The 27,566-nt window shown below is 56.5% G+C and overlaps 2 protein-coding genes across 2 annotated transcripts; one reads left to right on the forward strand and one right to left on the reverse strand.

Moving 5' to 3' along the window:
- Positions 1–42: 42 nt before the first annotated feature.
- Chpf (chondroitin polymerizing factor) lies at positions 43–4,913 on the forward strand. The gene is made up of 4 exons (XM_006972139.4): positions 43–708; positions 1,667–2,240; positions 2,730–2,909; positions 3,222–4,913. The coding sequence occupies exons 1-4, from the start codon at positions 395–397 to the stop codon at positions 4,476–4,478; spliced, it is 2,325 nt and encodes a 774-aa protein (XP_006972201.1). The 5' UTR covers positions 43–394; the 3' UTR covers positions 4,479–4,913.
- A 211-nt stretch (positions 4,914–5,124) lies between these two features.
- Asic4 (acid sensing ion channel subunit family member 4) lies at positions 5,125–27,010 on the reverse strand. The gene is made up of 10 exons (XM_006972140.4): positions 25,972–27,010; positions 10,537–10,681; positions 10,309–10,436; positions 9,956–10,118; positions 9,436–9,492; positions 7,131–7,284; positions 6,546–6,637; positions 6,387–6,466; positions 6,088–6,192; positions 5,125–5,958 (listed from the first exon to the last, which is right to left on the reverse strand). The coding sequence occupies exons 1-10, from the start codon at positions 26,551–26,553 to the stop codon at positions 5,845–5,847; spliced, it is 1,620 nt and encodes a 539-aa protein (XP_006972202.3). The 5' UTR covers positions 26,554–27,010; the 3' UTR covers positions 5,125–5,844.
- Positions 27,011–27,566: the final 556 nt, after the last annotated feature.

Raw genomic sequence — 27,566 nt, forward strand, 5'->3', positions numbered from 1 at the left:
ATGCACCAACCACGCCGAGGGAGGCAGGGGGACTCCGCCCCCGGCGTCTGCCTCTCCGCCGCTGAGGAGGGGGCACTTCCGGGGGTCCTTCCCCTTTAACCTCCTCCCCCTCCATCCCTCTCCGGTCGCTGACGGCGGAGACCCCACCTCGGGGGCGGGGCCCTCGCTTGACACGTCGGACAGCAGCCGCCTGGGAGGCCCGGGACGCGGAGCGCAGCTGGAGGGGCAGCGGAGCAGCGCGGGGGTTCCGGCTTTCGCTGCTGGCTCTGCTCGGCGGGGAGGGAGCGGGCCCGCCTGCTGGGCCCGGGCCCTCCGGATCCGCCCCCTCCCCGGTCCCGCCCCCTCGGAGCCTCCTCGGGCTGCGCGGGGGCCGGGGCCCCGCTGTCGGGACGCCATGCGGGCGTCGCTGCTGCTGTCCGTGTTGCGGCCCGCGGGGCCTGTGGCCGTGGGCATCTCCCTGGGCTTCACCCTGAGCCTGCTCAGCGTCACCTGGGTGGAGGAGCCTTGCGGCCCCGGGCCGCCCCAACCCGGAGACTCTGAGCTGCCGCCGCGCGGCAACACCAACGCGGCGCGCCGGCCCAACTCGGTGCAGCCCGGAGCGGAGCGCGAGAGACCCGGGGCTGGCGCCGGCGCCGGTGAGAGCTGGGAGCCTCGTGTCTTGCCCTACCACCCGGCACAGCCCGGCCAGGCCGCCAAGAAAGCCGTCAGGTACTGATCCGCTCCATCCGCCCCCCCCCCCTCGGGTACCAACCCGGACGCGCGTGCTGGGGAGGCCGCCGGAGGCCGGGTCAGGCTCCGGAAGGAAGGGGCTGGCCGGCCAGGAAGTCCTTGGGCCTCGATTACTTCCTATGACCCTGCTTTCCAGGGAGGCAGGGGGCCAGTTTGAAGCTTTCTCTGGATCACGCCCGGATCTGAGCAGAGCTAAACAGGCTGCGCCCATAGTTCCTCCCAAAGACCCTCTCGGCCCCTAGCTGGTCTGTTTAGGATTAGAGAAATTAGTGTTAAGGAGGATAAGTGTATCAAGAGGAGGAAAGAAAAAGGGGGGAACTGGAATTTACCTGTATTTCATTCCTCGATGGGTTTCAAGGGCCACCTTGGGATGAGATGGGAGAGGGAGGAAGGTACTCATCACATTGATGTCTCTGCCCACGAATTGAAGTAATTCCTTCTAAGTAACAGTGACTTCCAGTTTTACAACTTACCTTCTACCTTTAGGAAGGTGAGTTACTGTCATAGTTTGTCCCTTCTGGAAAGACATTCTCTACAACACTATGGCATATATTCCTACACATCATTAGTAGTAGAACATTCTTGCGGGAGGGGGGGGTGACAGCATCTTCGTATAGCAGGAAGTATATGCAAGGTGTGCCAAGCACTTTACTGTTTACATACAACCAGTCCCATTTCACAGATGGCTCAAATTAAGTATTACGCTCAGGGATACAACTACTATCCTGTGAAACCTGGAATTAGATCTAATATCCCTCTCTCTTGACCTGCATGGAAATTGCTACGTCCTAAACGCTAAGACCTGTATTTCACTTAAATTCTCATGCCTCGTGGGAGAGATGTTATTCTTACCCTGTTCATGGGTGCAGAACAGGCCCAGAGAAGAAAGAACAAGCAGAGCCTGTGTGCTATCCTGTTTGTAACTGTCTTTTCCCAGAACTCGGTATATCAGCACGGAGCTGGGCATCAGGCAGAGGCTGCTGGTGGCAGTGCTGACCTCACAGGCCACGTTGCCTACACTGGGCGTGGCTGTGAACCGAACTCTGGGACACCGATTGGAGCGTGTATTGTTCCTGACGGGTGCTCGGGGTCGCCGGACCCCATCAGGCATGGCCGTGGTGACACTGGGCGAAGAGCGGCCCATCGGACACCTGCACCTGGCGCTGCGCCACCTGCTGGAGCAGCACGGCGATGACTTTGACTGGTTTTTCCTAGTGCCCGATGCCACTTACACTGAGGCGCACGGACTGGACCGTCTAGCTGGCCACCTCAGCCTTGCCTCGGCAACCCACCTCTATCTTGGTCGGCCACAGGACTTCATCGGTGGAGAGACCACCCCCGGCCGCTACTGCCACGGGGGCTTTGGAGTGTTACTGTCGCGCACGCTGCTGCAGCAGCTGCGCCCCCACCTGGAAAGCTGCCGCAACGACATCGTCAGTGCTCGCCCAGATGAGTGGTTGGGGCGGTGCATCCTTGATGCCACGGGCGTGGGCTGTACTGGTGACCATGAGGTAGGAAGATGAGCCTCCCCCTTAGTGTCTCCTCTCAGAGCTTGCATAGTTCCCAGGAGAGATACGGAGTGGTAGAGAGAGAGGCCTGGGTTTCCATGTTAAATCTATCATTTTTAAAAATCCCAGTGGTCCTAGGTAAATTACCAGATCTGAGCTTCAGTAACCCCGTGCATGCTGATGGGAACAGTTATTAGGCAGGGCTGTGTAGGGATTAGGGAAAAGTAAGAGATCCCTGCATACTGTGTGTATTCAGTGTCAGTTATTTTACTGAGTCCTGTGGACACCTCTGAGGCAGCTTTCACAGATGAGCTCAAAGAGATTTGACCAGGGTTGTACAACATCAGCTGATCACGTTGACTTAAAATCTGCAGAACTCTGACTCCCAAGTCCATAGCATTAGGAGAGGAGACACTAGCTAGGAGATGGGGGGGGGGGGGGAGACTGTTCTGTCATTGTTCCCATTACGGATGCCTCCCTTCCTCTCCGCAGGGAGTACACTACAGTTATCTGGAGCTGAGCCCTGGGGAACCTGTGCAGGAGGGGGACTCCCGTTTCCGCAGCGCCTTGACGGCCCACCCTGTGCGTGATCCTGTGCACATGTACCAGCTACACAAGGCGTTTGCCCGGGCTGAGCTGGACCGCACGTACCAGGAGATTCAACAATTGCAGGTACAGTCTACTCTTGAGGGTTAGGGGAATGAATGGGGTGAAGGGGAACAGGTTCTGAGAGATCATGGGGAGGAATAAAAAGTCAGCGCTAAAATCCCAGGTCTGTCTTTGACCTCTGTGGAACCTCCAGGAAATTCCCCCTTTTAATTTTCAAGCCGCCTCAACCTGTGGAGAGACTGTGTGGGGCCCTTGGGTGAGCAGAGGTTTGTAGTAGGCTGCGGGTCCTCTCTGAGTGTCACTGACCACGTAGCCTCTAGATGTCTACTGACCCTGTGGTTCCCTGCTTTGCTCATGGCCTATTTTCTGGCCCAGTGGGAGATCCAGAATACGAGCAGACTGGCTGCTGATGGGGACCGGGCTTCTACCTGGCCAGTAGGCATCCCGGCACCGTCTCGCCCCGCCTCACGCTTTGAGGTTCTGCGCTGGGACTACTTCACGGAACAGTACGCTTTCTCCTGTGCCGATGGCTCGCCCCGTTGCCCACTGCGTGGGGCCGACCAGGCTGACGTGGCTGATGTTCTGGGGACAGCCTTAGAGGAACTCAATCGTCGTTACCAACCAGCACTGCGGCTCCAGAAGCAGCAGCTGGTGAATGGCTACCGGCGTTTCGATCCAGCCCGAGGCATGGAGTACACGCTGGACTTGCGGCTGGAAGCACTGACGCCCCAGGGTGGCCGCTGGCCCCTCACCCGAAGGGTCCAGCTCCTCCGGCCCTTGAGCCGGGTGGAGATCTTGCCGGTGCCCTATGTCACGGAGGCTTCTCGGCTCACTGTGCTCCTCCCGCTCGCCGCGGCCGAGCGCGACCTGGCCTCTGGCTTCCTGGAAGCCTTCGCCACGGCAGCGCTGGAGCCCGGTGATGCAGCGTCCTTGACCCTGCTGCTGCTGTATGAGCCACGCCAGGCCCAGCGAGCGGCCCACGCAGACGTCTTCGCACCTGTCAAGGCCCACGTGGCAGAGCTCGAGCGGCGTTTCCCTGGTGCCCGAGTGCCCTGGCTCAGTGTGCAGACGGCTGCACCTTCTCCGCTGCGTCTCATGGATCTCCTCTCCAAGAAGCACCCACTAGACACTCTGTTCCTGCTGGCCGGGCCAGACACAGTGCTCACACCCGACTTCCTGAACCGCTGCCGGATGCACGCCATCTCGGGCTGGCAGGCCTTCTTCCCCATGCACTTCCAGGCCTTTCACCCCGCCGTGGCCCCACCTCAGGGGCCTGGGCCGCCGGAACTGGGCCGCGACACGGGCCACTTTGATCGCCAGGCCGCCAGCGAGGCGTGCTTCTACAACTCCGACTACGTGGCGGCCCGGGGACGGCTGGTGGCGGCCTCGGAGCAGGAGGAGGAGCTGCTGGAGAGCCTGGACGTGTACGAGCTGTTTCTGCGCTTCTCCAGCTTGCACGTGCTGCGGGCGGTGGAGCCGGCCCTGCTGCAACGCTACCGGGCCCAGCCGTGCAGCGCGCGCCTCAGTGAGGACCTGTACCACCGCTGTCGCCAGAGCGTGCTCGAGGGTCTCGGCTCCCGCACCCAGCTTGCCATGCTCCTCTTTGAGCAGGAACAGGGCAATAGCACCTAGCCCCCTTCCTTACCCCGGTTCCCTGCTCTTCCCGGATAACCTGGAGCCACGCACCAGCCTCGCTGGACAGGGCTGGCTGTAGCCTCAGACCCTAGGGCAGCCCACTGGTCCCTTGTCTTTTGCTTCGTGGGCCCACGGGGCTCAGGACAAGCCCCGAGAGAGGTGCCCTAGAGCCATCCTCTCTTGTCCAGTCTCCCTGCCCCCCCACCCCCACCCCACCACCCCTTGACGCTGCTGACTCAGGCTGTGGTCTCTCTATGTATTTATGCCTGACGCCAGCCATGGTTCCTGGGATCTTGTCCGGGGAGCTGGGCTGTAGATGAGTTGTTGGAGAAGGAGGGAACAGAGAGAGGAGGGGTCTGGTATCTACCACCACCTCCCTTCTGGATCCATGATGAAGCCCTGGCTGTAATAAACTGACTACATGTGGACTAATGAGTATAGATGGACTGGTGATTCAGAGTTTGGGCAAGATAGACGTGGGAGCGGTGAGAACTGACTCTAAGGATGGAGGGGCCCTGTTCCTGTGAGGGCTTTCATTTCCTTTCACAGGGACCAAGTCCTACAGCTGCCCGGCCCCTGGCAAGCGTATGCCAGCACACGCGCGCGCGTGCGCGCTCTCACACACACACACAGACACAGAATTCTTTGTGACTCTTTATTCCCAATTTCGCCTGCACTTTATAAAACCAGTCTTTAGGAAGCAAGGACTGAGAAGGCCGCTTCCCCTCCCCCTAAGCTCAGCCAAGGCCTGGAAGGTCTTCCGCCCGCCCGCCCCCCATGGAGGGAACTTGGGGTGGGGCTGGTACAGGGGGAACTGGGAGCTGGGCCAGGCCTGCTGGGCCACCCACTCCCCCTGCCAAGAGGGGAGCTGGGCCTGGAGAGGGGGAAGTAGAACTAGCCCAGCATGCCTGGGTCCCGAGGAGTTGCCATCTACCTCTAGGGCTGGGACCCTGACTATCCTGTGTCACCCTCCCCTGCAGCCCCACCCTTCTATGTCTGTGTCCCACCCCCACCCAGTCCCTGAATATATACAAATGTACAGCGGGGCCCTGCCAGGGTTCCATCTCCCCCGTCTTTCTCTTCCCCCCTCCCCTCCCCTCCGCAGGGGCCTCTAGTCTGGTCTCCAGCCCTTCCTGGACACCCGCCTGGGAGCAGGGAGTGTGGACAAGAAGGACCCTTGTGCAAGGCAGCCGAGCCTGGGTCGGGGAGAGCAGGACCCCAGTCCTGGCCTCTCAGTGAGCACCACCCCTTCCCTTAGCCCTGGGCTACCCCAGGTCTTCTGTCCCAGGACCAGGAGATATGTGGGGGGGGCCTGGGTGGGTAGAAGCCCAGACTCATGGGTACTTCCCCACACAGCACCATCCTAGCAAGCAAAGTCTTCAAAGAGGCTTCCTGGGGGCCCGTGAGGGTGGTGATGGTTGGGAAGCAGGCTGCTAGCCCCTCCACCCTCAGCACGTCCCCGGCTCGGACAGGGACTCTGTAAAATGAAAAAGGGGATGGGACAGAGGTCAAGTTGTGTACTCACGTCTCAACAGTGGCTTTTCCTTCTCTTCTGGCCTTGGAGAGAGGGTGCTTTCCAGGTTTGGGGGGAGAGTAGGTCACTCACCTGTTCTTTCAGCTCCTGTAGCCCCAAAGTAGAGATGCCTCCAGTGGATGTCCGCAGCGGGGTCTTGGGCCGTCGCCACACCCTCTTGAGTCGATCCCAGGAGACCTTGCAGGTCAAGGCGGTGTATAGAAGGGTCTCAGTTACAGGACTTGGTGCCTAGCCAGCCCTTTCATAGGGGTCCTCACCCCCAACCCAGCCTCTTCAGAGCCAGACCCTCAGGCACTTCTAGAACCCTGAGCCCACTGCCCACCCAGGAGCCACGTCCATTCACATTGCCTTTCCTACGTAGATGCCCTTACCTCATAGATGTAGTCAAGGATCTCCAGCAAGGTGAGGATGCTAGCCCCAATGAACAGGCCCATCTGTCCCCCAAGGTCCCCTGAGGAGCAAGAGGGCAGGGTCAGTGGGAACAGGCTGGGCTGAGCCACACATGAGTGGGGGCAAAGGTCAGGGTTTACCCAGCAGGGCTGACAGGCCATAGGCTGCTCTCTGTTCCATGGCTTCAGACGTCAGGGCCTCGAAAAAGACATCCAGGACTAGGAAGTTCTCCCTGGGAAGTGTGAAAGGACAGCCGTGTGGGGCTGCTGGTCTTGAGGGGGCAGCGGTCAAGGGCATCCCCAGGCTAGCTGATCCTGATCTAAGACCCCCATGTGCTGGGGAGCTGGTGGCTTCAGAGGGAGCCGGGTCCAGCCGTGTTAGCTTTGTGGTTACTTTGTTTTTCTGAGAAAGGGTTTCATATAGTCCACACTGGCCTCAACCTCCCTATGTATCTGAGGGGAAAGACATAAACGGGTCTAAACACTGGCATCCGCAGTGGCAGGCATGTGTGTTAGGAGCTGTGACAACTCAGACTTGGGCCGGGAAGGGCATTCCTGGAAGTGGACCAGGATGTAACTCAAAGGATGGCAGTTAGGAAGATGGTGAATAGCATCCCTGGCAGGATACCCAGTAGACACAAAGCAGCAGCTCATTCTCAGTCACTACTATGCCCCGGGGCCTGCCCAAGGGCCCTCCCACAGAGCCCGTCTGTGGGCATGTCTTACCGGATGTAGGTCTCGTTGCGGTTGTACTTCCTCGCCAGGTACCTGGCGGAGCCCCTATTGGGGATCTTGACCATGGAGATCTCTTTGCCGTAGCGAGTCAGGTTGCATGGGGTGGGACAGAAGCATGGGCCCTCAGAGCCTCCGCCCAGGGAGTCTGCGACACAAAGACAGGCCCCAGCTGCGGTGGGGGGGGGGGGGGGTCCACAGCCCCGGCGGCTGGCTATGGGGACAGGCACAGAGCCTAGCCTGAGCTGGCAAGTCCATCCGAGGGGCCAGACTTGCCACCTCCTAGAGCATGCTGATTGCGGGGGCTGCCTCAAACCAACTTTACCCATGACGGCAGCACCTCCACAGATCTCCCCCTCTGTCCCCAGCTGCCTGGGACAAGGAGGGCCCGTGGCTCCGAAGGTGAGAGCGTATCTGCCAGAATTAGTCAACACGAGGTCTCAGACACACAGGGAGTTAAGGAAAGGATGCTGGGATGGGAGGGGGGAATATGGGTGGACAGACGGACGGATAGACAGAACGAACAGGGTCCACACACTTGATATGCTCGATGTCCCTGCTCGCCCCGGGAGGCCCTCTTTCCACTCTCTTCCTCCCTGCCTTATGCCCCGGGAGGCTGCTGATCCTTGTCAGATCCGTCACCTTGACCCCTTTGCCCTCCAGCCTGTGGTCAGGCGGGTGAGGAAGAGAGGGCAGAGGAGCCTGGGTACTTCTTCCCCGGTTCTCCAGTTTCCAGGCCACAGGTAGGCAGAGGGTGCCTTCTTCCTCTTGGGCCACACTGCCACCGTCCACGCCTCTCACACAGCCCTAGGTGTGTGCTCTCTCTCTGTCTCTCTGACTCTCTTTGTCTGTCTCTGTCTCTGTCTCTCTCTCTCTCTTTGTTCCGTGATCCATCCTTCCTTCCTTCCTTCCTTCCTTCCTTCCTTCCTTCCTTCCTTCCTTCCTTCCTTCCGGCCCGAGAGTGAAGGCTCCCTGGTGTCACTTATTTCATGGACTCTCCCCCACACCCATGGCTCCCCTTCTCCAGCGGATGCGTCTGTTCCTTTTTTTTTTTTTTCCCTTGTTGGTTTTTCGAGACAGGGTTTCTCTGTGTTATTTTGGTGCCTGTCCTGGATCTCACTCTGTAGACCAGGCTGGCCTCGAACTCATAGAGATCCACCTGCCTCTGCCTCCCGAGTGCTGGGATTAAAGGCGTGCGCCAACGCCGCCCGCCCTGTTCCTTTTTTTTTTTTTTTTTTTTTTAATGTTCTCTTGCACACCCGACAGGTGCAGGCGGTATGGGGGCATAGAGGGGGTCTCGGTACACCAGTCTGCTACCCAGCATCTCAAACGCATCCCCAGAGGCCCATCACATTTAGATTTCTGCAGTGAACTCCTAGCTGGTGTCTCACTCACCTTTCCACTTAGCCTCAAGCCCTGGTTGGCTTCCCAGAACCTCCCTCTTCTACTTTCTGCTGCCTCCCTTGACCTCTGCCTCCAGCTATAGTGACCTTTGGGTGTCCTAGACAAAGCCTGCTTTCTCTAGCCACAAGATATCTGGGACATGGGACATGCTATCCCTGCTCCTAGAGCCCTTCACATCTCTGCTAATATGTAGCTTTCCACGTAGAATCCTCTGGCCTTTGCAGACTGGGGCCACAGGTCCCTCCCCAGGCCCTTGTAACACCCTATTCAAGAACTGTTACATTGTTACTATCGGTCCTCAGTAAGTGTTCATGGACAGGACTCTTGGTCCCTCACTCTCAACATTCAGAACAGGTTGAATAGGTCTAGAGAATGAATCAATCAGTCAGTTGTTAGGGGGGTGGGGGAGTGGATGGATGGGTGGGTGGATGGATGGATGGATGAGCTGCAGATCAGGTGAGGCCTGTGGAAAGATGGGAGTTTGTTTTACCCATACTGACATCCAGCAATGTATTTTTCCTAGGGCTCAGAAGTCATTTCACTTTCTCAGAGAGAGGGGGAGAGAGAGAGACAGAGACAGAGACAGACAGAGAGAGACAGAGAGAGACAGAGAGAGAGAAAGAGACAGAGACAGAGACAGAGATGGCAGAACTGAGATGAGAAACCCAGCCCTTCACTCACAGTCTTGGGTTCTCTGCAGTATCTCCCCATGGCCTGTCACCACTTACCCGAGTGTCTGAACCTGCGGAAGCCCTCAGGCCTGTCCCCCTGAGGCATGAGATAAAGCTCAACCTCAGCAAGACCCTCCCCCAGGACAGGTTGGGAGGAGAGGTGAGAAGCCACAGAGGAGGAGAAGAGAGCAGGGAGAGGCAGGGAACGAGAAGGCAACACACACCCAGTGTGTGGTCGGCACATTCAATGTAGATATTTGGCGGGCAGATGGTCTCATTGCCTGGAAGGAGAGAAGAGTATGTCTGAGATCTATAGTCCTTTCCCGTCTCCCTTGCCACACACCCATGTGGGCATCCACATCTATGCATGTTTGCACATGTACATAACAGATCAATGTATAAGAACATGCATAAAAACAATAAAAAGGCATATATACATATATACATGTAATCATTCACTTACTTACGCAACCATGTGTATACTCTTACGTTCATGCACACAATCCCAAAACACACACACACACACACACACACACACACACACACAACATATACATTAGCATGCCACAAGCATGTATATATATGCATTCCCAAACATAGGAAAACATGCACAAATAACCAGACCATACCCATGAGCACATGCTCATGAGTGTGGACACGTGTACACACTGTACACATGTTTCTGCCCCCTGGAAGTTCAAGAGCCCAGAAGAGTGGCACCAGAGACTGGCTGGAGGTGCCCACCTGGCATGTGCACCATCCGGCAGTGGCATCGCTGGAGCACGGCTTCCTTCTCACACCGAAGTCGGCAGGCTGACACACTATAGGCTGAGTAGCCCTGAAGCTCAGGCTCCCTGAGCTCCCTCTCCGCCCGGCAGTTGCCCCAAGGCTGGGGCAGATAAGTTAGCTGCAGAGATGGGGCATGACAAGGTCAAGGCCAAGCGTGTGTCAGTCAAGGCCAGTCCTCCAGTGTCAGTAGCCCCAGCAAGGCCATGGGGCTGGCAGACTGGATGTCTGCAAGGCAGATCTGGCCAGCATCCCTTGAAACAGAGATTCATCATGCTGTGCCCAGGCTAGGACTAGCTGGGAATGCTCACCCGCTGTTCCTGGCAAGACACAAAAGTCTGGAAGCCTGGGGACACACCAAAACCCAGCTGATGGATGTAGGGAGGCTCCTCCTGGCTGTGGATCTGCACCCGGATACCAGCCTCAAATGACGTCTCATCTGCACAGCAGAGATGAGGAGCTTCAGAACCTACTCCAGACAGAGAGCAGAGCCCAGGCCCCACCCTTGACTTGGCCCTTATCTTTTTCCCGCCCCATACTTGTCTCCCTCCATATGGGTAGGTATTCCTCCTGCTGGATGTCTAGCATGATCTCCAGGCCACTACCCATGCCACCCGCCCGGCTGGGCAGTGAGCTCTGAGGATCTGCATTGAAGGTGTAACACTTCCCATAGCGAGTGTAGACCTGGAGGGAGATAGAACATATCAGTAACAGAACTCTTTTTTTTTTTTTTTTAATATTCTGGCAGGTTCTCACCATGTAGTTCAAGTTGGATCTACTCCTCCCCAGAGCCTTGCAGCACCCCAGGAATTTCCCTACCCAAGAGTTGCTGCACTGCGTGAACAAGAGCTCCCCATGTAGCTGGCCTTGAATTCACAATCCTCTTGGCTCTAACCACACGAGCTCTGGGAATACACATGTGCACCACTCAAGCTCAGACTCTTGCTATTCCTGTCCTGCCCTCCCTCCACTGAGAAAAGGGTCCTCTTATTGCTACTTAGTTTTTTGAGACAGGAGCCCTAAAATCTGCACCTCCTCCCTCCCCTCCCATAGAAAACTAACAGGATCTCCACCTACCTGGTCCTCCCTTCATCCATCCCTTCCTTCTGTTCTCCACACGGCTGTCAAAGCACTCAAGCCAACCAAGTCCCCCTGCCAGATTTTGTCTGTAGCTTACACACCATGCTACAGGTATACACAATAAGGGATGCACAATAAGATTTATTTCATTATTGTGCTTGAGTGCATTTGTACCCGGTCTGTACATTCAGGTGGAGCTGGCCAGAGATTTAAAATCAAGTATCTTCCCCAGGCACCCTCCACCTTAGTTTTGGAGACAAAGCCTTTCACTGAGCATGGAGATCATCAATTTGGCAAGGCCGGCTGGCCAGTCAGCTCCAGGGATCCTCTTTTCTCTGCCTCCGCAGCACTGGGATTACAGGCACGTGCCCCAGTGTCCAGCTTTTTACGTGGATGCTCAAAGTCCTCACGCTGGCATGGCCAGCCCTTCACCCACTGAGCCATCCCCCAGCCCCAGTAAAACTTACTTTTAAACTAGACTACACGAAACCACAATGGCTTCCCTTTTTCCAGAGAATGAAGTCAGACTCTTGCCCTAGCCTTAAAGTTGCCCTTCAGTGTGGCCCTGACTCTCTTCTGCCCCTCCACTCCTGAAACTGTGACAAACTCAAGCATCTGGTACTCCTGTTCACCTCAGATTTTTGTTGTCGCTCTCTCTCCAGGCGTGGCAGAGCTAGCTGTCCTGCCCCAGTCAACCTCACACCCCATGCTCACTCGGTTAGATTGTTCGGTATATGCATCAAGGCCTGGGATTTTGCTCATCTACTCATTTCCCTGTCCATTGCCCATGTCCTCCACTAGAGAGCACGCTGCACAGGAGCAGGGAACCCGCCTGGTGTCCCCATACACTTGTTCCATTGTGGGGTGCATAAGGAGCTTTCGTAAACCTTTCCTATCCAAAGCCCAGCTCGTCTCCTTGATGAGCATTCTGCCCCACAGACACCAGATGGCGCTGGTGATCCAAAGATGAAGGCACAGTCTCAGCCCGGGGATTTCAGCGGCTGCCTGGAGTCACTGAGCCCCTGGAGTGGGAGAGCTACTGAAAAAGAGGCGGATGCTGGCTGCCCCCCTGTGCCAGGCTCACCCCGCAGAGACGTGCCCCTGGGTCAAACCCATCACAGGCAGCGCCTTCTCTGGGGGCAAGGGGGTCAGTGTGCTCCAGCACCACCTCCACCCCTCTCCTGGGAACGCACGTGCTCCCACTGTAAGAGCTGGGAAAGGGCACGAAGTGGCGCGAAGGGGAAAGAATCTCCCCAGGCTTGACTGCGGCGGCGGGAGAGTGCTGAAGAAGCCGAGGCCTGGAAAGTGGAGTTCTGAGGCAGTCTGAGGGGACCACCACCCGGGACATCTTGGGGGTGGGGTAGGAGAGTTCTGGCCTCCCTCCTCTGGTGAGTTAGCTATCTGCAGCTTCAGCAATCTCCTACCCCCACCCCACCCCCTACCCCAGGACTTCCTCCTCCCAAACTGATTTCTGAAACAACAACAAAAAAGGCACAGAGCCGGCGCCTTGACATTTACAAAACATGAAAACACCCACTGCTACGCTGTGTCATCTACCGGGGCCTCTGATTTTAGACGTGTTTAATGACCCTGGCGACAGAAAAGGAAACTGAAGCTCAGAGAGGTGTAGTGACTGGAATGAGGCCACACAGCTAGTGGTCCAGTCGGATGGAACTCATGGGGATGCAAAGCTCCAGCCACTCCCCTGATTCATTACTAGTATCCTCAGGATGGAGAGAGCTGGGATGTCCTCGTACTGGACCTTCCTTCCCCTGCTCCTCTGTACCTTCAGCTCCATTCCTCAGCCCCTTCCTCTTGGTGTCTTCTGTCCCCTCCAGCTTCTGGGGTCCAGTCCTTGTCCCCGTCTGGATCCAGTCCTGTGTACCCTCCATCACAGTAGGTCCCCTGTGGAGCATCCCAGGGACCTCACAGGAGCGGGCATCACAGACACCTTAGAGCATTCAAAGTGCCCCAGGCATGTTAGGGTCCATGCTCAGGCTCATCGAAGCCCCACAACTACCCAGAGGGCAAATGAGGAGACAGAAGCGCAGAGAACTGGACCGGCTTGCATCGGTCTCCAAGATCAGCGTTCCTCAAATGCCGATTCATACCCAGATCCCCTTTGTAACGTGCTGCTTCTGGTTTAGTACATGGAGGCAGAAGGATTCCCTGGAATGAAATTCTGCGTTTCTACAAACCTGCTGATCCATGGACCGCACAGTAAGTAGAAAGGTCTAGGTGAGCAAGGCATGGTGGCACGGGCCTGTAATCCCCAGCAGCTCCGGACTGAGGCAGGAGGACTATAAATTCACGGCTGGCCTGAGCTGCAAACTGAGTTCAAGGCTAGCTCCAGCAGCTTAGTGAGACCCTGTCTCGAAATAAGAAAAGCAAAGAGGGCCAGAAATATAGCTCAGTGGTAGAGTGAATGCCGTGTGTGTGTGTGGGGGGGGGGGGGGTCCAATGTTCCATCTCCGGTGCTAAAACTGAAAATGACTAGGAGATACAAGAGTCAAGCAAGACAGCTTGGGCCTTGTCATGGTCTCGGGACATGTCTGTGGAGAGAGAGGAACCTGAAATGGGCTGAGTGCAAGATTCCCTGTCTCCCTGGTAACATGGGAAAGGCAGATACAGGGAATGTTGAAGTGCCCAACATCTTCCTGTTTCAGGCCAAGAAGACGCTGGAATCAATTCCTGCCAACTCAGCCAGTTTTGAGTGCATGCTTGCGTTGAGAGGCTAAATGAGGCCCAGGCTATGCGAGGGAACCCCGGGTCTGTGTTGCTCACGCGTGTCTGCCAAGCAATGCCACCGTCTCTCTGGAGCTTAGCCTCACTCACAGGTCTCCAATACCCTGAAGCATGGATCGCTGCTTCCTTCCCTCTGGGCATTCCCAAAGTCCAGTGAGATTAGCAAAAGGAAAGGCAAAGGGCAGGAGAACGTCAAGCATGATCAAACATCCTCATTTCATCCCACGTCAATTTTTCCCCCTGAGATACGGTTTCTCTGTGTAACAATCCTGGCTGTCCTGGAACTCACTTTTGTAGACCAGGCTGGCCTCGAACTCACAGAGATCAGCCTGCCTCTGCCTCCCAAGTAATGGGATTAAATGTGTGTGCCACCACCACCCGGCATCTCAGGTCTTTTTCAGAATTGCTTTTGGTATATTTTCTCCTTGGAGCCTCGGCGCAAGCCACATGAGATAATTGTTGCCGCTGCGAAGGGTGAAGTAACTGAAACTCAGAGAGGAGAAAGGGACTTGGCTAAGTGCACACAGCCAGCAAAGGGCAGGAGAGACTTGAACCAGACGGAACCCCATGTACAGTACAGTCAGTACTTAGGAAATGCCTGGCGTGGGCCCAGTGGATGAAAGATGCTCCCTTGGTAGAACTGTCCTGGAGGTTTCTATTTCAACACAGGTCCACAGACGCAGGCCACTGGACAGTGAGTCCAGCCTCCTGCACGACGGAGCTCACACCTCACTTGGGAGGAGTTGATTACCTAGCAAATGTGCTGGTGACGTGGTTGTATGCCGGCGGGGGGGGGGGGGGGCTGTGAGTGACACAAACGGCGTGTGAAAATAGTCCGGGCTCAAAGGACACTCGAGAGAGAACGGACAGACCAGGCTGTCGGGACTGGACCACCCGCACAGCCTGGGTCAGGCCCCACTGCTGGGAAGAGCACGTCGTTGCCCCGGAGACCGTCCCTGGCCCGGGCATTGGTGATGGAGCCAGCCACTGGCTCCTAAGTGGTAGAATTCTGGTGGCAGCACAGCCCACAGCCTCCTCCATGGAGACGGCACGGCCGTTCAGCCGCAAGGTCCCACTGGCTGTCCACTGCTTCCTCCCCGTGGACTGGCCCGAAAGGAGGATGTGTGTGTATACAAGAGTTGAGAGCCTGGGGGCCCAGTCACAGAGAGGGTTGGCGCTGGGCCATGAAGTGTCCTGATGGCGGAAGGGCCATTTCCAGATAACCTCAGCTTCGAAGCGCTGCCCACGGGGCCTTGATCCTGTCAAAGCCCTATCACCTCCTCTCTATCTTGGCTTCCAATCCCATGCTATACCAGCCCGAGCTGGAGTGTGTAGCCTCTCGGAACTTCCCTGAGCTCAAAGCGGATGGGCTGTAAACAGGACAGCTGGGGTCCCCTCCACCAGCTTCCTCTAGCCAGCCCTCATCTGGTCCCTCTCTGATTATCTCTCCCAACAGCAGTGGCCCGGGTCACTGTCTGTTTTCCGATCTGTCTGTCTCTCCATTTCTCTAGCTCCCTGGTTTACCTTTTCTGGGCACCCAACCAGAGTCCTTCTGGACTCAGTTTCTCTGCTTCTAACCATTGCCCCCCCTGTTTATTATCTTTCTCGCCTAGATGCTGTCTGGTCCCTTTGTCCCTTGCCTTGTCGACCTCTATCTTATTTACTTTTCTCTCTGTCCACGTGAGTATTCAGTTTCTGTATCTTGTCTTCCTCCTAGATTTTACGATAGGCCTAAGGTTACCCAGATGCCCTCCCTAGTCTCCTCTCTCTCCCTTCCCCCAACCCCCAGCCCTCCCCATCTGCCTGAGACAATGATCAGGAGCTGGAAGAGATCTGTCCAGAGCTTGCTCCCCTGAGCGATGGCTTCTCTCTCAGCCCTCTGAGCTCCATCCATCCACAGCTCCCATTTCCCAAGATAGCTCTCTCTGCCTGGCTGCTAGCTCCCCCCCCCCCTCAGCCCTCCCTAGCTCCTCTTCCTCCCTGTAGCCACAAAGCCCATAGGGTTAATAGCCAATTAGTAGGGCCAGGGCTCAGCTATGTGGGAGAAGGCCCTGGGCCTCCAGGAGATAAGAAGCAGCCAGAAGCAGCAAAGACCGGGCAGCTAATCCCATAGCTAATCTGCAGCCTGGGCTTTATCTCCACCGCCTTCTGGGCACCCAGCTTCTGCCAAGACCCCAGCACCTCCTAGCTACTTCTCTATAGATGGCAGCCCCTCTCCTTTATCCCTCTGCCCTCCTCCGTGAGGTCCACCCCTGTGCCTCCTCCTTAGCTGCCCCAGAATGAACTCCCCTCTACCCTCCAGTGCCTGGGAGTCCACGGTGGACCAATAGAAGGGGTTGGATACGTCTTCATCCAGCCATGACTAGCACTCTGGTTGGGAGAGCTCCTAAGCCATGGCTGTACTCAGGGGTGACCCAGGATCCAGGTTTAGTACTGCATCCTTCTCTAGCCTCTCCAGGGACAGAGGAAGAACGATAGTGCCAACTCAAAATGCTTGAATGTCTGTGCTGGCCAAAAGTTTGGGATCACGCGGACCAACCCCCCATTAAACAAGGCTAAAGCAGAAGCCTAAAGATGCCAGCTTCATGTCCAAGAGCCCATGGGGAATAAAACTCAGCACTATAATCCAGTCCACCACCACCCCAACCAGTGCCAGCGTTCTTCGATAACTCTGTCACCTCCCTGCGAGTCAGTGGACATCGAGTCTGGCTGCAGTCTACCTCCAACAACAGCCTGTAACCTGGGTTAGTGATTTTTCGACTTTTCTGAACCCCAGTTTTCTCTTCTGTCAAATGGAACCTTCCAGAAAAATGTCTGCCTGCCTTGTTTCATGGGGATAGTTATAAGTTGAAAGGAGAAAAAATACCAGACCCAAAGGCAAGGCCCTGTAGTCTCAGCTACTTAGGAGTCTGAGGCAGGAGGATTGTTTCAGTCCAGGAATTTGGGGCAACACCCCGAGACCCCCCCCCTTCATTAAGTAAATAGATATTTGTAAAGTAAAATCATATGCATGACACCCCAGCTTTGGTCTGTGATGCTGGGAATAGATACAGAAGCCTCCGAACACGGGGGAGATGGAAAAGAGTTTGAGCCTGACAAAGCAGAGTTCAAATCCCACCTCTTCCGTCAACCTTAACAAACAACTTGAGGCAGGGATCAAGAGCCGAGTGCCTGACAATCTCTTCATGCCTTTGGTTTGCACCTCCATAAAAGGCAACCAGCAATCCTCCTCCTCAGGTTAGGACTGCAGATTAGAGATAGATTCCTGAGTGATGCATGGCAGACACTCAGAGAGGGGGGGCCGACCTCGGGAAGGGAGCTTCCAGTCAGAGACCACAGCTGCTTTGGATTCCCACTGGGCCCATCTTCACAGGGCATTCTGCCTCTCGGTAAAGATGTCTGCCCTTAGGAACTGATCAGCATGGAGCTCTTTCAGAGCAAACCTCACAGGCTCGGAGACGCGGCTCTTCCAGCAGATGGAAAGCTCAACCTGGCTGACCTCCAGGACTTGTTCTTACTGAAGTCTGTGGGGTTCAGATTCCGTCACGGAACCCCCCTGATCCTCCATTTTTCATCTGTGAAATGGGAATGAAATCAGGTACCCTTCCAAGTTGGCATGAGAAAAGAGATAACATAGCACATTAGCAACAGCTAATTTTCTAAATGCCTACTCTGAACCGAGCACAGATTTGAGAGCTTTACATAAATGAACTCTTTAATGCTGGGGGGCGGGGGATGATAGAAGTTATTTCCATTGTCCCCATTTCACAGACAAGATGGTGGAGGCACAGAGGGTAAGAAACGTTGCCAGGGTCACATGATGTAGCAGAGCGCGAGAATGGTGGGTATTGGAACAACCCATGTGTCAGACAGTATCCCTTGAGCCTTTACAATGTGTCAGGCACTGAATTTGGTGCTGGGGATACATCCCGGAACAAAACTGTCTCAAGGAGTTTGCTGTCTGATGTGGACGCATGCATTCATTCAAAAAGTGTTCACTGAGCACCTACCCCATGTGCCAGGCGTATTCAAAGTGCCAGGTCGACAAGAGGGAACGGAACACACAAACCTGACAATCACACACACACATGGCGGTGGGCCATGCTGTGCTGGAGATCCTAGCCAAGGCCACGGCCGATGCAACAGGAGTTTGGCTCCAGTTGGAGGGTTAGGGAATGCATCTTTGAATAAGCTGGCTGGCCCACCACCCAGGAAGGACATCCGGCAGACTTAGGGGAGACACGCTACTTCCCTCACTTCCAGTAGGTCTGACAGTGGAAGTGTAGCCCAGGTGGAGTACACAGTTCCCAGTGCCCAATGCCACCCACATGCTTTTCAGGGAACCCTTCTCTAATGAACCGTGGTGGATGGGGAGGGGGACCTGGCTAAGGCCCACTGGCCAGAGCATAGGAGGGGGCACAGGAAGCGGAAGTATGAAATGGGGAGCTCGGGGTTGTTTCCCAAGTGGATGAAGGAGGGACTCCAGGACCCAGGGAAACAGTTACACCTGTTCCTGGGCAGCCGTTGCCTAAGCATTAGACCCCAGAAAGGCAATTTTGCAGGCGATAATGTTTTTAATTGGTAACTAAGTCCTTCCCCGGCATTCCTGCCGCTTGATGCAAACAAAACTGCCAGAAGAGTTTCACACTCACAGTTGGTGGGCGGGAGTTTTCAATTCCAACAAAACTCGGGGAGAACTGGGGTAGTTGCAGTAATAGTAATAGTTGCTGTTGTTGTTGTTGTTGGTGGTGGTGGTGGTGGTGGTGTGTGTGTGTGTGTGTCCGCTGGACAAGTGGGTGGGCGCCCATCAGGAGCCCCTGTCCTAGACGCACTTCTAGCAGCTCAGGCCTAGCTGCCCGCGCTGCACCGCGAGGCCGCACCCACGGGCCACGCTCCCTGCTGGCTGCCTCTCCTGCGGGGCAGGCATCCATCACCGAGCAGCGCCCTCCCTCCGTCTCCTTCGGGCTCCTCGGCTCTCCTCCCCGGGTTCGCCTCATTTGCATTCCCTCGGCTCTCGGCTCCTCGGCAAAGTGACCTCCGCGCACACAGCAGCGCCAGAGGCTTCCACCGCGGAGGGAGACACCGTCGCCCGTCGTCGCCCGCCCCCCGCTGCGGCCGGGGAGGCGATCAAATGGGCGGGAGCTGGAACAGCGCAGACAGGAGTAGATGGAGCTGGGGACCAGGGCTGGACGTGGCCAGTGAGCCTGGTGCTGGGGCGGCGCTGAAGGGCTAGAGGAAGATCTGAACCCGCGACCTCAGTCGCTAGCCTGGCTGGAGTGAAATGTGGAGGTCACTCACCCCGAGGTCCAGGGAGCTGGGCCGTAGAAATGAAACCTCCTCTTGAAACTAGAGGCTCCCAAACACCTCAACGTCCGCTTGCATCCCAGCCAGGGAGAGGCCTACTCCACCGCGCAGTCCCCCAGGAGTCTCCAACCCTGCCCGGGTTCTGCCCAGCCCCCTGTCCCCACTCCCCTGGCCAGCCAAGCTGCCTCCCCCACCCCCCGCTTGGTATTTACACCTTTCACACATTTGTAAGCTATTATCCTGTCCACGCTTAGTCACCGCTGAGCCAAGCGCCACGGATTTAGCTCCTTTAATCTTTCCTCCTAAATCAATCCTCCATTTCCCCTTAATCATCCCGTGGCTCCTCTCTGAACTCTCGCGGCTGCCTCGCCTGCCGCAGCCTATGCCTATCTCTCTGGAACTGCTCCCCCTCCAACCCAAAGCGGTGTCCCAAGGGCACTGTGAACACTTAGGGGGTGGGCTGGATATTCGGTCCTGCTACCCCCTGCTTGGGAGCCAAGGGAGGAAATGCAGGCATCCTTGGCCCTTTCTAGAAGACACACAGCATTAGACCTTTCTGTTCTCAGCCCCAGACTCTGTCTTCCTGCCTACTCCCAGGCTCGGGGGTGGGGAGTAGGGGTAGGGGCTGGGGGGTACTCTAAAGACCCTAAGCCTCTGTCACGGCCCACCAAACGCAAAAACAAAGACAACCAAATGCACAACAATTCTGGTAGATGAGATCGTCTTCCAGCTGCCCATGTTGCCCATCGAGCTGGCTGTCCCCACCTCCTTGATCCAGGTGCTGAAAGGAGGTGGATGCAGGAGAGCCAGAAAGGGCAGGAAAAGCTGGTCTCTCCCCAGCTCGAGGTTACTGCCCTTCCTTCTCCTCCAGGGAGGCTGCCCATTTCTCCTGGACCATTCTTGGGCTCTATCTCCACTCCACTCCCTGTCCAGGGGGTGGGTCCAGTAGCCTAGAGGCTGGACTTTCTCTGAGATCTCTAGGACCCTCTTGCCTCCAGGTTTCTGATCCTTTCTGCTCCTCAGCCCAGACCTAGGTCAGGCAGCCCTGTTCTCCACCACAAGAGGGGGCAGGTTCCCCCTGGAAGCCCAAGGACAGGCATGGGGGTCCATAAAGAGGCTAGGAGGGGAACGTATGGGGGCCATTTCTTCAGATGCTAATCAGCATCTTCCAGCAGTGCGAGGAGAAGCTGAGTTGATAATGAGCCCAGCTCGGGGCTGATTCCTGATTAATGAAGAGGCCACAGGGCTTCTTGAGTGGGGCCGGGTGGGGCATGCCTCTCACGACCCTCCCCATTGCCCTTGAAGACCGGCCCTCTGTGATGCTTTCCCCTGCCCTTCCTTGTAGGCATAATTCCCTAACAGTGTCCACCAACTTCACTGCCAATGCAGCCAGACTGAGAGCGCCACCTCCAGGCGGACTGGAGGAGCAGCAGCCAGTGCCAAGTAAGAGGTGTGCAGTACCCACCCGGGCTCTGCAATCTGAACTGTAGGCAGCCTACAGGGTTGTTAAAATCAGGGGATTTTTTTTATTGAAAGCAACTAGATTTGGGGCTTCTTTTGATGCCACAGAAGCATACTGACACCCTCACACAGGGCAGCAGTTAGCGAGAGCTGAGGCTGAGATCCCACCCTTCACTACCTTGCTTTCACGGATTCCACCCGCCCGACTCCCCAAGGCAAGAGCAGCCCTCAACTAGATGTTCACTAAATGTGTACGAGGTTCACACCTCAGGACATAATGGGACCGTAGGGACAGAGGACCAGATAGGGGATTCAGGCAGAGTTAACAAAGTTCGTCTGGCATGTGAAAGGCCTGGATCCACATCAGATGGAATGTCCCCCTTTCTAGAGCCAAGGGGTTATAGGGAAGGTCTGGAGCTGGGAAGTGAGCATGGGATAGCCCCTTCTATAGCCGATGGCAGGAGGTCAGAGGTACAGCCTGCCAATACTGGCCTGACTACCACACTAGACAAGAGTGTGGGAACTAAGGCGGAAATGGATGGAAAGAGGAGGTTCCCTGAAAAGCCCCAAACTGGGGGTCAGGGCAACCAGAGTAGCAGAGGGCTTTGCATGAAGTCCTCCTTGCCTCAGAGCTGTCCTGGGTAGCGGATGGGGAGGGCTGTGAGGGGAGGGGGAGGGCAGGGGGGACTGCCCAGCTGGAAGAGGCCTTGTCTAATTGTGCCTGATTAGTAGAGAGGAAGAGAACAGGGCGAGTGATTAATAGTCACGGCAGTCACCAGCGTGTGGGGAAGGAGGATTGGGAGGGGGAGGGAAGCCTGAGAGCCAAGAGGGGATGGAGACAGTGAGGTACCCACGGGGCCTTGGTCTCCTACCCTTCTAGGGGCTGTCTGCACCCTTGACCCTGGGGAGTCCTACAACCAGGAGCTGGGCCCTGCCCCTACCCGCTAAGGGATTCCCTCCTCCTTCCTGCCACAGTTTTCAGGCAGGGGCATGGAAGAGAAGAGACCAAGGTCGTGTCTGCCTCTAGGAAAAGAAGTATCTGCATTCACAGGATGCTTTTAGACACCCCAAAGCTTCCAACCCCAAGACACTGGCTCCATCCTCAGCTTAATCTGGGACCTCAGCTTGGCTTCTAATCGCAGCCCACAAAACATCATCGTAAGTGTATCCTCTAGTCCCATCAGTAATTCTAGCCCTGCCTCGGCCAGGCAATCTGAACCTTGTTCACCAGTAATGTTGTCCAGCATGTACCAGTTGCACATACCAGATCACATCTCAAATGCTCCACAGCCATGCATGCCTAGTGACTACCGCGTCCGACAACGGTAGTCCATGGGAGGTTTCTTTCCATCACCACAGAAGGTTTAATCATCTAACCCTGACCTATAGAGTATAATGCACATATGTACATGTGCATGCTTGCTTGGGAGGGCTATGACTGCAGAGAGGACCGTGAGCGTCTGAGAGCTACATGGGGGGGGGGAAGACTAGGGAATGGCAAGCAGTGTTGTTCTGGAGCAGGGATCAGAAACCATGGGGTGATGCTGAGAGCAGCGAGGTTAAAGGACAGGACGGTCAGGAGCTGAGGTGGTGGTGTTTGTGGCAACTGACGCTTGCTGAGTGTATACTGTGCGCATGCCAGGCAGTGTGCGAAACTCTTTCCGGGCAGCTTGCCCTCACCACCTCCCCGTAGCCTATGTAATGAATACACAAATGGATGCTCATGGAAGCCTTTTGGTTTCCTCCAAGGCCGCGGAATTGAACAGAACCGAGGTTCAAGTCCACGCGATCAGACAGCTCCGGAGCGCACACATGGTGTGCAGTCCCCCTGCTGAGAGGAGATGCTGCCTTTTAGAGACACCTTTGCTTTGTACAGATCAAGCAAGGGAGGCTAGGGAGAAAGCAATCGCCTCCCACCAAGCTGACAGACTGCGAGTGAGCCATGATGAGGGAGGTCGAACTGGGGCTTGGCACACAGTTGGGGGACAGTGGCATGGAGAAGGGAGGGGGAGCCCTCTACAGTGTCGGGGAGTGGAGTGGTGATGAGAGCATGAGATAGAAGTGGGAACGGGCTGGTGTGAGCCTGAGTGAAGGAGAAAAGGGAAGAGAAGAGCCAGGGGCCTTCGTGGAGGATGGGGTGTGTGTGGAAATGGTCCTAGCGTTGCACCTCAGAAACCATGTCGCTCTTTCTCTCCTCTCTGAATCTCAGTCAGGCTGCCTCATCCTTTAAGCCTTCCTAGCCCTCCTAGCCCAGAGTGGCCTCTCTCTCTCTCTCTCTCTCTCTCTCTCTCTCTCTCTCTCTCTCTCTGAACTCGGGCTCTTACCATCCAGGAGCCTCATCTGGCAATTAATCCTGGCACCTTATGACATTGCTTGCATGGCTGATTAACTCTTGCATGGTTGCTTAAGCTTTTGAGCATCCCTGTCCCTGTTCTTCCGTGAGACTGAAGGCATCTTGAGGACAGGGTTTGAGGACTAGGGTGTCCCTTCTTTACTGCCCCCCCCAGGTCCTAGCCAGGACCCAGTGTGTGCAGGCACACAGAGCGGCGAGCATTCTGAGTGCCTGCCTAGGAGTAAACGGGAAGGGATATTTGGGAGCATGGGGGTGAGAGTGATTTCAGTGGTACCAGCAGCAAGAGCAGAAGCTTGGGGGACTGGGGGAGGGCACATTACCCAGAGTAAAAATAGGCTGGAAAATGTGACATTTATTAACTTGGATTCCGGAGGAAAGGTCACAGCAGAGTGGGGAGTGGGAAGGAGGAAACAGGGAAAGCAACAGAAAACACATCACAGTCCCTTACCGAAGCCTGTCTGTCACAGTCACTGACCATTCCACCACCCACTCCGGGGGCAGGCGCTACCCCAACGGGCTCCAATTTTCATCTCCTTACCAAAGACCCTCAAATCCCCATCATGCAGCCCACACCCTCACCGCAGAGCTGATTATGGACCTCGTGTCCTCACCAGGGGCCTGGAGTCCTCCTTCCCCTTCCCTTCCACCTCACCTTCCCCAGCCTCACCCAGGCAACGCATCCAACCTTCTCCATCGCCATGAGCCCCAGCCCAGCTCCCAACTATCTCAGACTCAACCAAGTACTCCAGGTCCAGAAGGAATTACATGCAGCAGGTGGAGGATGGGGTGTGGGCAGGAGGCTGAGTCTTGGCTAAGGTGGGCACCGGGGAACAAGAACCCCAAAGGGGGGAATTCTGTCCCCCAGTGCTCGCTTTGCCCGACTTGCACTGATGTTCCTGGGACAGCCCCATAGAAGAGGTCCATAAGCTTTGACCCTCCTGTCTCCAGCCCCAGAGTACCAAAGGACCTAGGGAAAGCTGTCCTTGACTCCCCCACCCCACCTCCACCCCAGTTATTCCCAGGATTCCAGGGACTCTCAGCTTGGATCAAGGGAATCCCTGCCCGCTGTGTTCTCTGGGCTCTTCTCATCCTAACAGAAACCCTCTGTCACCTCCCGCTCACTTCCTAAATGCCCTCCATCTCTCCTCCATTGGCGTGTGTCATCTTTACCCTTCCCTTTTCCTGTCCACCCCAACTGGAGCCTAAGACACAAACTCAGGGACACAAAGACCCCATTGATTTCTGCCCTGGCAACACTTGCTGAGACTGAGTTCTTCCCCCCCACCCCACCCCCATCGCAGAGGGGTGAGACTGCAAGACAGGAGTCCCGTGGATCCCAAAGGCCACGCTCACACTCTCCACACCACTTCCTTTGTAGGGACTCCCCCAGCTCTGGTTTTTTTTGGAGAGCAGTATTTCATTTTCCTAGAAGACAGAGTGTTTAGCCAGACAACAGGCTGATATTCCCTAGTTCCACTCCTGGTACAATCTCCTCCCTCCTGCCCCCTTTTCATGTTAATTTCTCCCACCCACCGAACCCACCCACACAACCCCAAAGCAAGAGGCCCTAGACACTGCAGACACAGTGGGGCCAGGAACCTGGTTGATGCAGGTTTCCTGGTAACACTGAGGCAGTGAGGCGAGCTTGTGGATAGGGAGCCAGGCTCCTAAGAGGGAAAGTACCCATTGCTGCTGGAGGCCGGGTGTGATGGGCGTCAGGTTAACACCACACATCTGCTCATACACCAGGCCATAGCCACAAGGATGAAACCTCACACACACACATACATACATAAAGACAGACATCAACTAGGAACTGGGGACAGGCATCTCAAGCACATGGTGACTACTAGCTTGGGAATGTGGATGAAAGGAACCCTGATAGACCTGACAGAGGCCAAGACACACCCTCCACACTCACACACCTGACTGTGGGAGATGTGCGGGCAGAGCAGGCAGAGCTGATGCTCCGCTGCTGGTATGGGTACATGTGTTTGTCTTCACACACATGGGGGCGGCGGTGACAGTTGTCCCTGCCTGGAGAATGGAGGGAAGAGGTTGGGGCAGATGGAGGGTTGGTGTCGGGAGCGGAATGGCATCCCAAGCATGACCCCATCCTTGGCAGCTGTGAGCTGGGGTACAGGCATGGAATGAATAGTTCTCTGGGAGTGTGGGTGTGCAGGTGTGCATATGGGTGTAGTGACAGGGACATTGAATGTGCATGACAGGGAGTATGCAAGGAAACTGTGTCCCTGAGCAGTAGGAGTGTGTGTGTGTGTGTGTGTTCATGTGCCAGCTCTGAGGGTGAGTTATGCACAGAGAGGGAATGAGTGATTCCCAGTGTGAGAGCCCGAGCCAGGCAAGGGAGCAGCAAGAACAGGGGCTGGAGGGGGGTGGGGGCCCTGGCAAGCAGGGAAGACCAAGGGGAGCATGAAAGAGGGATGTGTGAGGGCGGCTGTGAAGGGGCGTGTGTGAAAGACACAGAGACGGAAGAGACTGTCACCCAGTATACACGAAGACCATCTCCATCCAGCTGGCGGGCTGGGCCAGCTCCCCAGAAGGCAGCCCTGAGTCCTTCCTTTGACGGGGACACCTCTCCCCTCCAGCAACCCTCTCCCCCATCACTTTCATTTGCTGGGAAGAAGAAGAATCCGGTAGCCCCAGAAGAAAAGAAGAACAAGAGCAAAGTAGCGCTCAGTCGGTCTGGCCTTGGGATGAAGACCAGCTTCAGGACCCTGAGCCCATCCCCAGGGATGCCCCTGGCCCCCCAAGCTTGAGCACTGCAGCATCAGCATCAGCAGCTGAAGAGGAGCTGTACCACTGAGGGTAAGCCCTTCTGAGCTTCCACGGCTCCAGGGCTGTGAGGAGCCAGAGGGAAACACCAGCTGGGGGAGACACGAGGCCTGCCTGTGGTGGCAGAAGGAAGGGAAGCCCTGTTGAGGATGCCCTCAAGAACCACCCTCCACCCCCCACGCCCCACTTCAGCCTCTGGGCCACCCCAGGTTGAGGTGGCCCGGCTAGAAGAACTCACCACGGAGAAGTTGCTGGCGGAGCAGCGGTGCCCACTGAAGTTACAGCTCTTGAGCATGTCGGCAAGCTGGTGGCCGGTGCGGTTGAGGATGTCTACCATGTCAGGCTCTGGGTAACGAAGGCCAGCTGCACGGTGCCCATCCCGGTCTTTGGGGGGCAGCCCTGTTAGATTGGCCAGGTGGAAGATATCAGCGTCGCTGAGTGCCGAATGCCGGAATCGGTTGATGTTGCAGAGGGTGACAGCCGGGAAGCCCGTCACTGGGGCCGGGGCAGCAGGGTCCACAGCTACCAGGTGAGGCCGGGTCAGGTAGCCCCTGGCCAGGCTGGCTGCCTGGTAGAGGAAGGCAGCCAGTGAGGTGAGTAGGGCCAGTGCCCACAGGGTTCTGCGCAGTCCATGGGGGCCTGGGGCACAGGCCCGGCCCAGCCCATGCAGAGTGCTGGTGCTGGCAAAGGTGGCCAGGTCCCGAGGGGCTGCTGGCCCCTGGGCAGCCCCCAGGAGGCTCTGCTCATCCCCTGCCTCCTTCTCCTTGGGTTTTGCATCCTCCTCAGCAAATTTGATTTTGCACACAATCTCGATCGGCATCTGTCCCCGGCTGCTGGGACTGGCCAGAGCCTCACTGCTACTGTCTCTCCCTGGACAGCAGCCCTGGTGCCCTCCGGAGTGGCGGTGGCGGCAGCGGCTGCTCTTCTAAAACTCAGGGCAATCAGGAGGAGGATGGGGACAGGGTGGGGGCCCGAGGTGGGGGCGTCACTCCCACTCCCAGCGGCTCCGCAGCCCCGGCGCTGCCTCTGCCGCTGCTGCCTCTGCTGCCGCTTGCTTGTCTCTCTCCTCGATCGTCTCCTTGTGGCTTCCCTTATCAGCACCAGCACAGCTGTCAGCCCCTGCGTGTGTCCCTGCGAGCGAGCGAGGGAGCGAGGGAGCAAGCGTTGCTCCGCCACGCCGCCGCGCAGCCCCAGCCGCTCCGCTCAGCATGTGCTCTGGAGCCCACCCCGTGCTTAATAATTCAGGACATGTCAACAGCGTTTCACCGTCGGGCACTGGCACGGGAGGCAGGAGCCAGGCCAGGGAGGGAAAACGCCCCCCCCCCCCGCCCTGCCCTACCCCAGCCCAGGATGGAGAGCCCAGTATTGAGGGTGCTTCTGAAACTCTCGCTGTACCTTAGTCAATTGTGGGGGCTCCCAGAGAGTCCAGTCTCAGGCCATCCAGGGAATGGTGCTATCTATGCTCAGAGGGCTCAGCCCACTCCCTCCTTGCCTCTTTTTCTGGACCACACCCCACGAAGGGTCAACCAACTCTGTCCCCCAGCTCCTGGCTTCCCTGACTCCAGCCTCAGCTGATCTCACTGCCCCACTCACAGCAGCTTCCAGAAACTCCTTGAGAGAGCCACTTGTTTGAATGAGGGAGGGAAGGAAGGAAGGGATGGGCAAGCAAGATAAAAAGGACAGCTGTGGTTTTCACCGGGACTCTCCTTCCCTAGAGCCTTGCTGCTGATTCCAACACCCGCCACACCCCTACCCGTTCCAGGAGGGGCACCGGTGGGTCCCTTTCTCTGACTTTGTCCCCAGTCCCAGTTCTAGCCATTCTTGTGACTGGAG

Source organism: Peromyscus maniculatus, chromosome 13 (genome assembly GCF_049852395.1).
Source record: "Peromyscus maniculatus bairdii isolate BWxNUB_F1_BW_parent chromosome 13, HU_Pman_BW_mat_3.1, whole genome shotgun sequence".
Classification (NCBI taxonomy): domain Eukaryota; kingdom Metazoa; phylum Chordata; class Mammalia; order Rodentia; family Cricetidae; genus Peromyscus; species Peromyscus maniculatus.

Bases quoted from the DNA above. Each gene is read 5' to 3' on its own strand.
- Chpf (XM_006972139.4), top strand. From the start codon at position 395: ATGCGGGCGTCGCTGCTGCTGTCCGTGTTGCGGCCCGCGGGGCCTGTG. The intron at 709-1,666 runs GTACTGATCCGC...GTCTTTTCCCAG, and splicing joins GCCGCCAAGAAAGCCGTCAG to AACTCGGTATATCAGCACGG. The intron at 2,241-2,729 runs GTAGGAAGATGA...TCCTCTCCGCAG, and splicing joins GCTGTACTGGTGACCATGAG to GGAGTACACTACAGTTATCT.
- Asic4 (XM_006972140.4), bottom strand. From the start codon at position 26,553: ATGCCGATCGAGATTGTGTGCAAAATCAAATTTGCTGAGGAGGATGCA. The intron at 9,493-9,955 runs GTGGGCACCTCC...CTCTCCTTCCAG, and splicing joins CCGGATGGTGCACATGCCAG to GCAATGAGACCATCTGCCCG. The intron at 6,193-6,386 runs GTAAGGGCATCT...TTGACCTGCAAG, and splicing joins TCCTTGACTACATCTATGAG to GTCTCCTGGGATCGACTCAA.